The following is a 12367-nucleotide window of genomic DNA, read 5'->3' as shown; positions in this document are numbered from 1 at the left end:
TTGACTACTTGTGTGTGCAGAACCCACAGCTATAAACTCCCAGACACCCCCGTGCTAGCTACTCAGCGTGTATAGGTCTCTTCCTCCCTCATGGGCTGGGTTGACCCGGGAGACGGCTGGACCTAAACATAAACTTCACGTGGGCTCTGTGGAGTTTTGCGGTTCGTGTTTTATCACCCACAGCTGCAGCAAACAACAACACTCTGCTCTCCCCTTGTCTTTTTGCCGCCCAAGACTTCCGACCCTCCTGTCATAGCTGCGGGTTCTGGAGACATCCCTTGCATGTTTTCCTCATTGGTCCACGTCTTAGTCAGGGTGACGACTGCTGTGATGAGTCACCATGATGCGTTTCCGTTGAAACCCGGGCAGGAAGAGTTTATCTGGTTCACACTTCCACATCACTGTTCATCATTCACAGAAGTCAGGACAGGAACCCCCACAGGGCAGGAACCTGGAGGCAGGAGCTGATGCAGAGGCCATGGAGGGTGCTGCTCACTGGCTGCTCAGCCTGCTTTCTTATAGAACCCAGGACCAGCAGCCCAGGGATGGCCCCACCCACCATGGGCTGGGCTCCCCCATCAATCACTAATTAAGAAACTGCCCCCCCAAAAAAGCCGGGCGGTGGTGGCGCACACCTTTAATCCCAGCACTCGGGAGGCAGAGGCAGGCGGATCTCTGTGAGTTCAAGGTCGGGCTGGACCGACAGCCTCCAAAACAATACAGAGAAACCCTGTCTCGTAAAAACCAAAAAAAAAAAAAAAAAAAAAAAAAAAGAGAAAGAAAAGAAAGAAAGAAAAGAAAAATCCCTAGAGGCTTGCCTGCCTACAGACTGAGCTGCAGGTGTTTTCTAAGCTGAGATTCCCTTCTTTCAGACGAGTTTTACTTCTGTCAAGCTGACATAAAACTCTCCAGGGCAGTCCATCCAGAGTAAACCGTGGTGTGTGCATGTTCAGGAACAACTTTCACTACCTCTGAGACTTTCTAAGGACTTTGGCAGTTTTATTTATTTAAGGGCTCTGTTAGTTCTATTATTTACTTGTTTGTTTGTTGATTTATTTGAGACAGGGCCATACCTATGTAGTTCTTGGCTGGCCTAGAACTCTCTCTGTAGACCATGGTGGCCTTGAGCTCACAGAGATCCTCCTGCCTCTGCTATGATTAAAGATGTGAGCCACCACACCCAGCCTTCGATTTGATTTGTTTGCTTGATTGCTTTGTTTTTAGAGACAGGGTTTCTTTGGTAGCCTTGGCTGTCCTGGAATTCATTCTGTAGACCACACTAGCCTTGAACTCATAGGGATCACAGAGCTCTGCCTGCCTGTGCCTCTGCCTCCAGAGGCCTGAGATTAAAGGCCTGTGCCACCACAACACAACTTTCAATTGAAATCTTTTTGTTTTATGAGACAATTTCTCTGTGTAGCGCGGGCTGTCCTGGAACTAACTCTGTAGACGAGGCTGGCCTTGAAGAGATCCACCTGCCTCTTCCTCCTGAGTGCTGGGAATAAAGGTGTGCGCCACCATTGCCCAGCTCAATTTGAAATTTTTTTTTTTTTTTTTGGTTTTTCGAGACAGGGTTTCTCTGTATTGTTTTGGAGGCTGTCCTGGAACTCACTCTGTAGACCAGGCTGGTCTCGAACTCACAGAGATCCGCCTGTCTCTGCCTCCCAAGTGCTGGGATTAAAGGCGTGCGCCACCAACGCCCGGCAATTTGAAATTTTAATGAATAAACTTAGACACACTTGAAACATGAGTATGTAGATCAGGCTAGCCTCAAATTTCCAGCAACATCTTGAATTGAAAAAAGAGTTCTTGAGCTGGGCGGAGGTGGCACATGCCTTTAATCCCAGCACTCAGGAGGCAGAGGCAGGTGATTGTCTGTGAGTTGGAGTTCAGCCTGGTCTACAAGAGCTAGTTCCAGGACAGCCTCCAAAGCCACAGAGAGGCCCTGTCTCGAAAAACAAACAAACAAAAAGAAGAAGAAGAAAAAGAAAAGAAAAGAAAAAAGAGTTCTTGGGGTTAGAAACACAGCTCAGTCACTAAGTGCACCAGCTGCTCTCCCAAAGGACCTGCATGGTCCAGGGCAGCTCCCACGTCCTGTGACTCCTGACTCAGGCGGCTGACATCCTCAGCTGGGCTGCGGAACAGAAGTGGTACATGGACATATGTGCAGTCAAAGACTCCACACACACTTAAAACATGTACTATTCAAACCGAGCAACGGTCTGCACCGTGCGTCTTCATGAAAATTGACCTTCGGAGTCAGATGGGTCAGCACTGGTTTCCAGTCACAGGCGTAGGGGCCTGAGGCAGGAAGACCGTTGCTCAAGGCAGCTTCCGGGCCAGGTTGAGCTACACGAGTCCTGTCTCAAGATGAGAAAAGGAAAAGGCTGTCCAACTTTCTTATCACAGGTCACTTGAGATCTAGCCACTGGCTACAGAAACTTAAAAGAAATCTTGGTAGAGCAGGTGCCTGAGGATGAGTGCTGGCCTTAGGAGAGGTTTGGACCACTGTGGAAATGCAGCCATGGTGACAGACGCCTCAGTGTCCTCCATCCAGCTGCCAGGAGCTCCTCCATAGCCCCAAACAGCTGCAAGCCAGACACACCCTCTGATGTGGTCTGCACAGGTCAGTCTCCTGGGCAAGGGGCAGTTAGAGAGGGAGAATGAAGGGTAACAGAAGACTCTGAGTGCACACACACACACACACACACACACACACACACACAAAGGGTCCTCCCTACAGGTAGAGCGGGGGACTGGTGGGCGTGGCAGACAGGAGCTACTCTGTAGGATGCCTATCAGCTCCCTCGCAGAACTGGATAACTGCTGTGAACTGGATAACTGCTGTGGGAAGAACCTTGCCGTGCGGTGCAGTAACTGGGGAACTGTTGGATCCAACTCCTGCAGGTTGTCCTTTGCACTCCATCCAGGTCCTGTGGCATGCATGCAAGCACACATGGACACAGTGAATACTTAGAACCAAACTAAAAGAAACAGTGTATCTTTCCCTTTTTACCCAAGCATCTCTTGTATCCGTTTCTCAGGCCATCTCTCCTGACCGGGACATCCAGAGTTGCCCTCTAAGCACAGACCTGCTCTCTACGCCAAGAGGTCTGCTGCAGACCGGAGACTTTTCATTTGCTGGTTCACCAGGCCTACCAGTGCTGCATGGCATGGCTGGAGAATTGTCCCCACTAGACACTGAGAGTGCCTGGAGGGCAGGGCTGCATCGCTCTCTGCAGGGGGGAGGCAGGCAAGAGGCTGGCGTCTTCTGCTAGACTCTCCCCACCGCCCGCCCGGGGGGGGGGGGAGCAGCAGAGTGGATATTGCCCTCAGTGGAAGGGGCACAGCCTGGGGAGGGAGAGCAGGGGGGAAGGGGCCAGAGAGGTGGGATTCACAGCCCCGGGCTCCCCTGCTGACCCAGTGACTGAGGAAGGCTATTCCTGGGGAGGTCATTTGCATGAGGTCAGAGTCTTGCTCAGCCCACAGCAGAGCGAGCGGAGCGGGAAGTGGCTCGCTCGGTCTGCTGCCCCCCAGTCTCACTTTCTGTTCCCTCAAAGCCTCTCCGGTTCTCAAGCACCCGTGTAGATTCTACTACGGATTTCAAAGTAGCCGACACAGGACGGCAGTGGCGCTGCAGGCCCTGACGCCAACAAACCAAGGTCCCTTGGGAACAGGCTTCCCTGTGTCCACTGCCCCTCTGGGTCCCAGAGAAGCCAGGTCCTTCCCTTTCAATGCCCTGGCCTCAGCTCACCCCACTCCTGGACTGCAGACTTCAGCTTCCACAGTGGGGAAAGTCAGCCAGGCCCCCTCAGCTGCCTGTCTTAACCTGCCTCATGAAGTCAGAGGAAATCTCTGGGGAAAGCCACCATTCCTCACTTCTTTGGCTCTGGTATTTCTTTGAGACAGGTTTTTATTGTGGAGACCTGACTGGTCTCCAGCTCCCAGGGTCCTCCAGCCTCAACCTCTTCCAGGTGTTGGGGTTGCGGGCCTGAGCGCCATGCTGGCCCCCTCAGATCCTGGGTCCCTTCTACACCTCCAGGGTCTGACTGGTCCTTCTCTCACACAGTCTGCTTTCTTGGAGGAACTGTGTAGAGCTAGGAAAGGTTCAGTCCCAGCCATTTGCGAGGCTGAGGCAGGACGCCGCTTGAACTCAGGCATCTGGACAATATAATGAGACCCTGCCGGAAAAAAAAAAAGCGATGTATCGGAACGTTATTTGTTCGTCTCCCTTAAACCTTCTCTGCCTTCTTCATGGGGTACTGGTGTCAGCAGAAACGATGGGGAAGTGGTGCCTGGGAGTTAACGAGAGAGGGGATGAGCAGAAAGGGAAGTACGAGACAGGTCCCAGAGGAGACCGGTGGAGAGCCAGCAGACAGCGAGACCCAGAGAGACCACCAGGCTGGCCATCTGCCCCGGCATCTGCTCAGCTATGAGCCAAAGCAGGGATTTGCAGGGTAGGGTAGGTGGCCCGCAGCATCAGGAGCCAGGAGGAGTCAGGCCTGCCTGGGTTGGGGAGCCAGGAGGGCAGGGCTTGGGTAACCCTCGGTTGGGCTGGGCATGGGGAGCAGGAAAGGGGGTTAAGCCTCTGCGTCCCTCAGGGGGAAAAGCCTTTGGACTGCTCAAGGCCCAGCAGGAGGAGGGGCTGGATGAGATCAACAAGGTAAGAGAAATAATCAAGGGGGTAGAGTCTGGAGGCTCCCCAGGCAGAGAGGGGTGACCCTGGCTCTGACCTGCCCCCAACAGCAATTCCTGGATAATCCCAAGTACAGCAGTGATGAGGACCTGCCCTCCAAACTGGAAGCCTTCAAGAGTGAGAAGTGTGGATGGGGAGGGAAGCCGGGACTGGTGGGCGGGCGTTGGGGGACGCAGGGGTTCGCAGGATCACAGCGAGGCCAGCAGAAACAGTTGCTTTTGGTGGTGGAAGAGGAAGGCGGCCTTTGTGCCTTTCCTTCCCATTCGTGGTCCTTTTCTCTGCCCTACTCATCTTCCACCCCTTACAGGCTTCCTCTGCATCTGCAGCCTCGAGACCCACCACCCCCACTTCCTCTGCCTGCCCCTCCCCTCCTCCCACGTTCCTGAAACCCCGTAACCAGCAACTACACTCTGCTCTTATTTTCCCCCCTAGAGAAGTACATGGAGTTTGATCTGAATGGAAATGGAGATATCGGTGAGAAAAAGGGGGGCCCAGGGGGACTGTGCAGACCTACGCAAACAGGGGTCTCCTCTACTGGTGCTGCCCCCCCCCCGTGGACAGGCAAAGGTCCAGCCACAGCTGATAATACAAGGGCCGGGATGGGTGCGTGGGGGTACAGGGTGGCAGAGAGAGCGGACCCTCCTCTCCCACCTTCAGATATTATGTCCTTGAAGCGGATGCTGGAGAAACTCGGGGCTCCCAAGACCCACCTAGAGCTAAAGAAACTAATCAGAGAGGTGTCCAGTGGCTCTGAGGAGACGTTCAGCTACTCTGACTTTCTCAGAATGATGCTGGGCAAGGGATCGGCCATCTTGAGAATGTGAGTGTCCAGTTCTAACCTCCCTGGGATTCCCTGTCTTCTCCACCGCTGGCCCTAACCTTGTCCCCGGGAACCACCCTTCCGCCCGTCCACAGCTCTGGTCTCCCCCAGTCTTCCCTCCCCTCATTCCTCCTCCCCATCGGGACTCCTGCAGCAGCCTAAGATCTGCTCCCTTGAGAGACGCGCCCCCGATGCTTGTGTCTCTTGCAGGATTCTGATGTATGAGGAAAAAAACAAAGAACACCAGAAACCAACTGGTCCCCCAGCCAAGAAAGCTATTTCTGAGTTGCCCTAACGAGGTGGATGTACACATGGGGGGAGGGGGCATTCAGTGGCAGCAACCTGGGAAAGAGAAGTGGCTGTGAGTCAGAGTCAAACTAAATAAATAATGCTCCCCTACCTCGTCAAGGCAGCTTCCATTGTATCGGGGGACACCTGACCTGGGCCTGGGGAGGAAGGAAGCATCTTAGCCCCAATAATCCATCTGTCCAATATTGAATGGGTTTGCTGTAGCGGATAGCTCTTTGTGCCGAGGGGAGATTCCAGAATTCCAAGACAACTTTGACCTACAGAATAGAGAGGTGTGTGCCTGGTAGTGGTGGCGCACACCTTTAATCTCAGCGCTCGGGAGGCAGAGGCAGGTGGATCTCTGGGGCCAGCCTGGTCTACAGAGCGAGTTCCAAGAGAAACCCTGTCTCAACAAACAAACAAACCCAAATAATAAATAAACAAAACAAGAAGTTAACCTCCACCGAGTCTTCATCTCCACCTTTGTGACCTCAACAAATCACACAGTCTGTCAGGTTTTACTTTGAAGAATCAGAATGAATGAGAGCTAAGCTGTTTGTTTTTCGAGACAGGGTTTCTCTGTATTGTTCTGGAGGCTGGCCTGGAACTCGCTCTGTAGACCAGGCTGGCCTGGAACTCTCAGAGATCCGCCTGCCTCTGCCTCCCGAGTGCTGGGATTAAAGGAGTGTGCCACCACTGCCTGACTGACAGCTAACTACTGTGCCTGGCCACCAGAAGACCTCAGTACTGTTAGAAACTGTGCGAACAGACACACGCATCAAAGGGCCGGTGTCCCTGGGTGGAGTAATGGTCTCATGACACCACAGAGTTGAACGAGTCACTGGGACCCTTATGAGGAAAAACTACGAACGTCCAGTCCAGAGGTGGGGCTAAAGGTCAGTGGTGGAATGCTGGCCTAGCCCTAGGTTCATTTCCTGGTACTGCCAAAAACAAAGCCTGTCTGCTAAGGAAGGGAAGAGGGGATGTGTCAGGAGTGAGCAGTGGCAGACACAGTATTCAGCAGCTCCGAGTGGCAGGCAGTGTGGAACAGCCAAGCAAACCAGGAAAGTCAGGAACCCAAGGACTGAAAGCCGACCTTTCCTTTCCCAAGGGATCCAGGTAAGCAACTCTGGCCATCGGTTCAGGGCTGTCCGTTCTTTGTTCCTTCCTTCACCAATGCTGGCCTGAACCCAGGGCTTCCCACGTACTGAGAGAACACTCCATCACTGAAATATGTCCCCAGCTTGGGCTGTAGAAATGGCTTAGAGGTTAAGAGCACTGACTTCTCTTCCAGAGATTCTGAGTTCAATCCCCAGCAACCACATGGTGGCTCACAACCATCTATAGTGAGATTCAGCGCCCTCTTCTGGCAAGCAGGCATGCATGCAGGCAGAATACTGTATACACAAATATATACATCTTTTTTTTCAATTTTTATCTATTTTTTATTATTTGTTACTGCTAATTTTATTAAAGCATGATAAATAATTCTTAAAAAATAAATATATCCCCAGCTCATATTTCTTTACTCCCTGAGAAAGCATTTCACATCCAGCAGTCCCAACACACACGGCCTCCCAGTGGCAAAGCGAGGGAGATGTCCTTTCCAGTAGTTTCCATAGAGATCCAGAAACTGTAAAACTACAGGTGGGGGGGCTACAAAGAGGGCCAGCAGTAAGAGCACACACTGCCCTTGAAGAGGACCCCAGGGATGGAAACGGAGCTCAGAGGCTGAGCTCACACAGCCAGAAACAAAACCAAACCAGATTTTGGCTCCCCAAACTGTGGAGCTCAGTGACTCTAGTTCCAGAGGTTCTGGTGCCCTCTTCTGCTGTCTGTGGGCACTGCACCCACATACACATAATTAAAACTAAAGGAATAAGCCAGGCAAGTGGGGTGCATGCCTTTAATCTCAACCCTCAGGAGGCAGGGGGAGGGAGGTGTATCTTCTGTGGGCTTGAGGTTAATCTGGTCTATAGAGGGAGTTCCAGGCCAGTCAGGACGACAAAGTAGCTCAAACATAGATACACCACACACACACACTTTATTCGCTGCTGGGAACTGAACTAAAGGACACCAACTTTTAATTGTGTACATGTACGTGCACATGAGTGCCTAGGACGCCAAGGCAGAGTCCCCTGGGGCTGCAGGATGCTTCTGAGCCACCTGGTTGGTGCTTTGCAACATCAGTCACACTCAGTAGGGCGTCATCTCTCCAGCGCCCAAATCCTCTCCTCCTCCTCCTCTCTCTCTCTCTCTCTCCAAGGTTTCACTTTGTAATTTTTTTTAAAGATTTATTTATTGTGTACACAGTGTTCTGCTTGCATGCCTGCCTACATGACAGAAGAGGGCACCAGATCTCATTACAGATGGTTGTGAGCCATCATGTGGTTGCTGGGAATTGAACTCAGGACCTCTGAAAAAACAGACAGTGCTCTTAACCGCTGAGCCATCTCTCCAGCCCCTCACTTTGTAATTTATGAGGGCCCAAACTCACTATGTAGCATGGGCTGGCCTCAAACTCATGATCCTTCTACTTCAGCTCAGAATGACTGGGATCATGGTATCAACCAGCAGTGCCTTTGTTCTACCTAGGTAATTATTAGCAACAAGAAGCTCTTTAAATGCAGGTTTGGAGCCGGGCATTGGTGGCACATGCCTTTAATCCCAGCACTCGGAAGGCAGAGGCGGGCGGATCTCTGAGAGTTCCAGGCCAGCCTGGTCTACAGAGCGAGTTCCAGGACAGCCTCCAGAACAATGCAGAGAAACCCTGTCTCGAAAAACCAAAAAAACAAAACAAAACAAACAAAACAAAACAAAACAAAAAAAACAACGCAGGTTTGGGCTAGCTTTGTCTTACTCCTTGTTTGTTAGCAAGTGGCGCCCTCTAGTGTGAAGCTCTCGTGTAGGTAGGGATAGGAACCAGGATTCTTTAACTCTTCCCAACACCTGGAATTAACTGCAGCTTCCTGGCAGATGAGCCTGGGATCCTTCAGCCTTTGAGACCAGGCAGTGTTACAGCTGTTGGCAAGGAGGAGATCCAGGACCCGTCCTGAAAACTCTGGAACTCTTACAGTGACTGGGGCCTGCAATTTCTCCTTTCTGGTTATTTATTTATTTATTATTATTTTTTTTTTGAGGCAAGGCTTCTCTGTGTAGCCCTGGTTGTCCTGGAACTTGCTCTGTAGACCGGGTTGGCGTGGAACTCACTGAGATCCCCCTGACCCTGCCTCCCGAGTGCTGGGATTAAAGGCGTGCACTACACCACCTAGCCTTTTTAAAATTATCACTTTACACACGCCATGCTTTGCCTCCTTGTGAGTCTATACACCACCTGTGTGCCTGGCACCTGCGGGCCAGCAGAGGGCGTCAGATCCCCGAGACTGGCGTTAGACTGCGGTGACCACCATAGAGTGCTGGGAGTTGAACCCTGTCCTCCACAGGAATGTGACGGGTGTTCTTAACCTCGGAGCCATCTCTCCAGGGTTTTTGTTTGTTTTGAGGCAGCATCTTACTATGTAGACCAGGCTAGCCCGGAACTCACAAAGATTAGCCCGTTTCTGCTGGGAACCGTGGGGTGTGTCAGCAGCTCCTCTGACTCGCTATGGTTTTCTATTCTCCGGCCTCACCTCTCCATCCTTCATACTACTCTTCTCCCCCAACCCTTGCTCCTGCCCACACGCTCGCTCTCTCAAACTGAGGCGGCCTCCTCTTCTTGCCTTTGCCCAGCCCTCACTGCTGGAAGCAGGCGCGAGACCACCAGAGAGGAGTCTGACTGGGCCCTGTGTTCTAACACCAAGGGAGGCGGCACGGAAGCCCTGCCCAGGCAGGCGACTTCCCGGTGAGCCAGCGTCTTTGCTTACTTCCCCTGGGAAGGGGTAGCACCAACCACAGCCAAGCTCTCATGGAAACCACTTACGCCACAAGCTGCACAAACTCCCAGCAGTCACAGTAACACCCCTTCCAGGCCGCCAAATGTACACTGCTCTCTCTGGCCTCCATGAAGACGGCAGAGAATCACCTAGTATTCATGGATGCCTGCAAGAGCAGAGTGTTCCGTACAAACTATTGGAAACGGCTCTGACGGGGGCTGTTCCTTCAGGGGCTGGAGCAACCAGCTGCATCGCGGGGTCTGGCAAGCTTGACTGACAGGCCTTCCTCTCAAGGAAGCCAGGGGAGGCAGGAAGGGAGAACCCAATAGGTGCCAACTGGGGAGGCATACTGCCCCGGGCTCCAGTGTCCTTGCTTGGGTACAGGGAAGTGGTCAGAAGGGTGCTAGTACCTAGTAACAATTTAAACAGTGCTTAGCTTAGCACCCAGTGCTCCAAGTAGGGTGCTTCAAGATTACAAGCACATGCTAATTCTTTTTTTTCTATTTTCCAGACAGGGTTTCTCTGTGTAGCTTTGGAGCCTGTCCTGGAACTCACTCTGTAGACCAGGCTGGGCTCGAACTCACAGAGATCTGCCTGCCTCTGCCTCCCGAGTGCTGGGGTTACAGGCGTGCACCACCAACACCTGGTGGTAATTCTTAACTGCGTCCTGCTAACTTTTGATCTTCATAGTCTGTTCTGGGCAAGTGATTCCTTCATTTACCTACATTAGCCGGGCACAGGCCTGCAAACCTCTGCTTCTACTCACTTCCTTCCATACCTGAACTGTATGTGTCCTCTCAAGACTAAGATTTGCACCACGTTTCAGTGTATGTGTGTGTGAGAGAGGAGAGGAGGGAGAGAGGGAGAGAGGGAGGGAGGGAGGGGGCAGGTGCATACGGAGGCCAGAGGACAACCGCGGCTGTCATGCCTCAGATGATGCCACCTGGCTAGGCTGGCAGGCAGCGCGTCCTAGGCGAGCCACCTGTCCCTGCCTCCGCAGCACTAGGATCACAAGCGGGTGCCTCTGCTCTCTCCTCGTGTTTCCTGAGGGTACCCTTCACCCTGCATTCACCAGCACAGTCAGATGGCCCCTTCTTTACCTCGGCAATATCCCACACGTCTCCGGTGTTGCCGGCCGCTGGAGAGACGGCTCGGCAGACAACAGCACTTGCTGTGCATTCAGAGAGCCCGGATTGGATTCCTAGCACCTACATCTGGGAGCTCACAACCACCTGTAACTCCAGTTCGGGGGGGGGGGGGGGGGGGGGTCCGACATCCTTTCCTGAGATCCATCAGGAACCCACACGGTACTTATGCATACAAGCAGATATCCAAAAACGGAAAACAAAAATAATTAAAATAAAACAAAAAAAAGCTATTTCTGGGGTTGGGGAAATGGCTCAGTCGATGAAGTCCTTGCTACGGCAACCACGAGGCTGGGCGGGACACCGGCGTCTGCAACGCCGACGCTAGGCTGGCAAGAGACAAGGACATCCCTGGGAACTCGTTGGCCAGTCCATCTGGGACCCCCGCTCCCCCACCCAACTATCCAGATTCACTGAAAGTTATGTTTCAAAAAAAAAAAAATGAAGTGTCTGCGAGAGACCTCCGGATGTCAACTCCTCGCTTGCACAACCACCCGTAGAGGCCAGCGCACCCCTCATAGACATAAAATTAACGCGAAAACGTTGAGTAGGTAGGCTTGGTGAGGGGCAAAGGGTTTTACAGCCAAGAGCTAAGCAACGAAGAGGGGAAAGAGTACTACCTTGAAATTCACGGTTGGAAGCACACAAAATTGCCAACAACACTAACTTAAAAAAAAAAAAACCTTTTTTGAAAATTACAGGGCATAAAACCAGACGTCCACCTGAGCTCGTCGCCGCTGTGACGCCGAAGGGTAAGGTCATTCCCACTCTTTGTTCAAGCGGCCTGCATATATTATGCAGATACCCAAGAACCCCTCGACGAGCGCCCACCCGGAGGACGTGCACGGCGGCCCCCTCCCGGCCCTCCCATTGGCTGGCCCACCCACCTCCTCCGCATGACGCGATCTACCAGCGGGAAAGAGCCCGCCCCCCGGACGCCTTTCCCTCTCCCCTTCCCCGGCCCGAGCCTCTCCCAGGGTCTGCGTTCACCCCGCCCTCCACTAAGTCATCCCCTTCCGCTGTCGCCGCGGTCCTTCCTTCCCGTCCCCGCCGACTGGAAGCGCGCCGCGGGGGCCGCGCCCCAAGCATCGCTCCCCGGCGGCGCCTCTCCGCGGCCATCCTTCCGCGGGCGCACCACGCATGCGCCGCCGCTCCTCCTTTTCCCACCGTCCCGTCGTGTAAATTCTGCGCCCCAACGGCCCGGCGTTCCGCCCGGTCTGCGCGTCTCAACTGCCGACGCCGGGGGCGCCTCGCTAGCCAACCGGCGTCCTAGCGCCCGTAAGTCCCTCCCCTTTATGCAAATAGCCTCCGCGCACACACTCACACTCACCACACGGCCTTCATTTTATTTTATTTCATTTTTTTTAAAGAAGCAGGTGGGGGGGGGCCGCAGCCCCGAAGCGCGGAGGGGGGGCCGGATAGGAAGGTGGGGGGCCCGCCCCGCCCTCTATGCAAATAAGGTGGGCGTGCCCAAGCCGCGGAGGGAGGCGGGAGGTAGGGGGGCGCTCCCGGGGGCGGCGGTTGCCCGGATGGGCCGTTAGTCGGA

The 12367-nt window shown here is 53.4% G+C and overlaps 1 protein-coding gene across 1 annotated transcript; it reads left to right on the top strand.

Annotated features, from left to right (window-relative positions):
- Window positions 1-4303: 4303 nt before the first annotated feature.
- On the top strand, window positions 4304-5915 carry Aif1 (allograft inflammatory factor 1). The gene is made up of 6 exons (XM_005086803.4): window positions 4304-4457; window positions 4602-4663; window positions 4747-4813; window positions 5129-5170; window positions 5354-5516; window positions 5727-5915. Exons 1-6 carry the CDS (start codon window positions 4433-4435, stop codon window positions 5809-5811), a joined length of 444 nt encoding a protein of 147 aa, XP_005086860.1. The 5' UTR covers window positions 4304-4432; the 3' UTR covers window positions 5812-5915.
- The last annotated feature ends 6452 nt before the right edge of the window (window positions 5916-12367 follow it).

This window comes from Mesocricetus auratus, unplaced genomic scaffold (genome assembly GCF_017639785.1).
Source record: "Mesocricetus auratus isolate SY011 unplaced genomic scaffold, BCM_Maur_2.0 Super-Scaffold_100027, whole genome shotgun sequence".
NCBI lineage: Eukaryota > Metazoa > Chordata > Mammalia > Rodentia > Cricetidae > Mesocricetus > Mesocricetus auratus.
Note: the sequence above shows the minus strand (reverse complement) of the source record. Positions and strands in the feature narration are given on the sequence as shown.

Coding starts and splice junctions, on each gene's coding strand:
- Aif1 (XM_005086803.4), top strand. CDS start 4,433: ATGAGCCAAAGCAGGGATTTGCAGG. Junction 4,458..4,601: donor CCAAAGCAGGGATTTGCAGG/GTAGGGTAGGTG, acceptor TGCGTCCCTCAG/GGGGAAAAGCCTTTGGACTG. Junction 5,171..5,353: donor GAATGGAAATGGAGATATCG/GTGAGAAAAAGG, acceptor TCCCACCTTCAG/ATATTATGTCCTTGAAGCGG.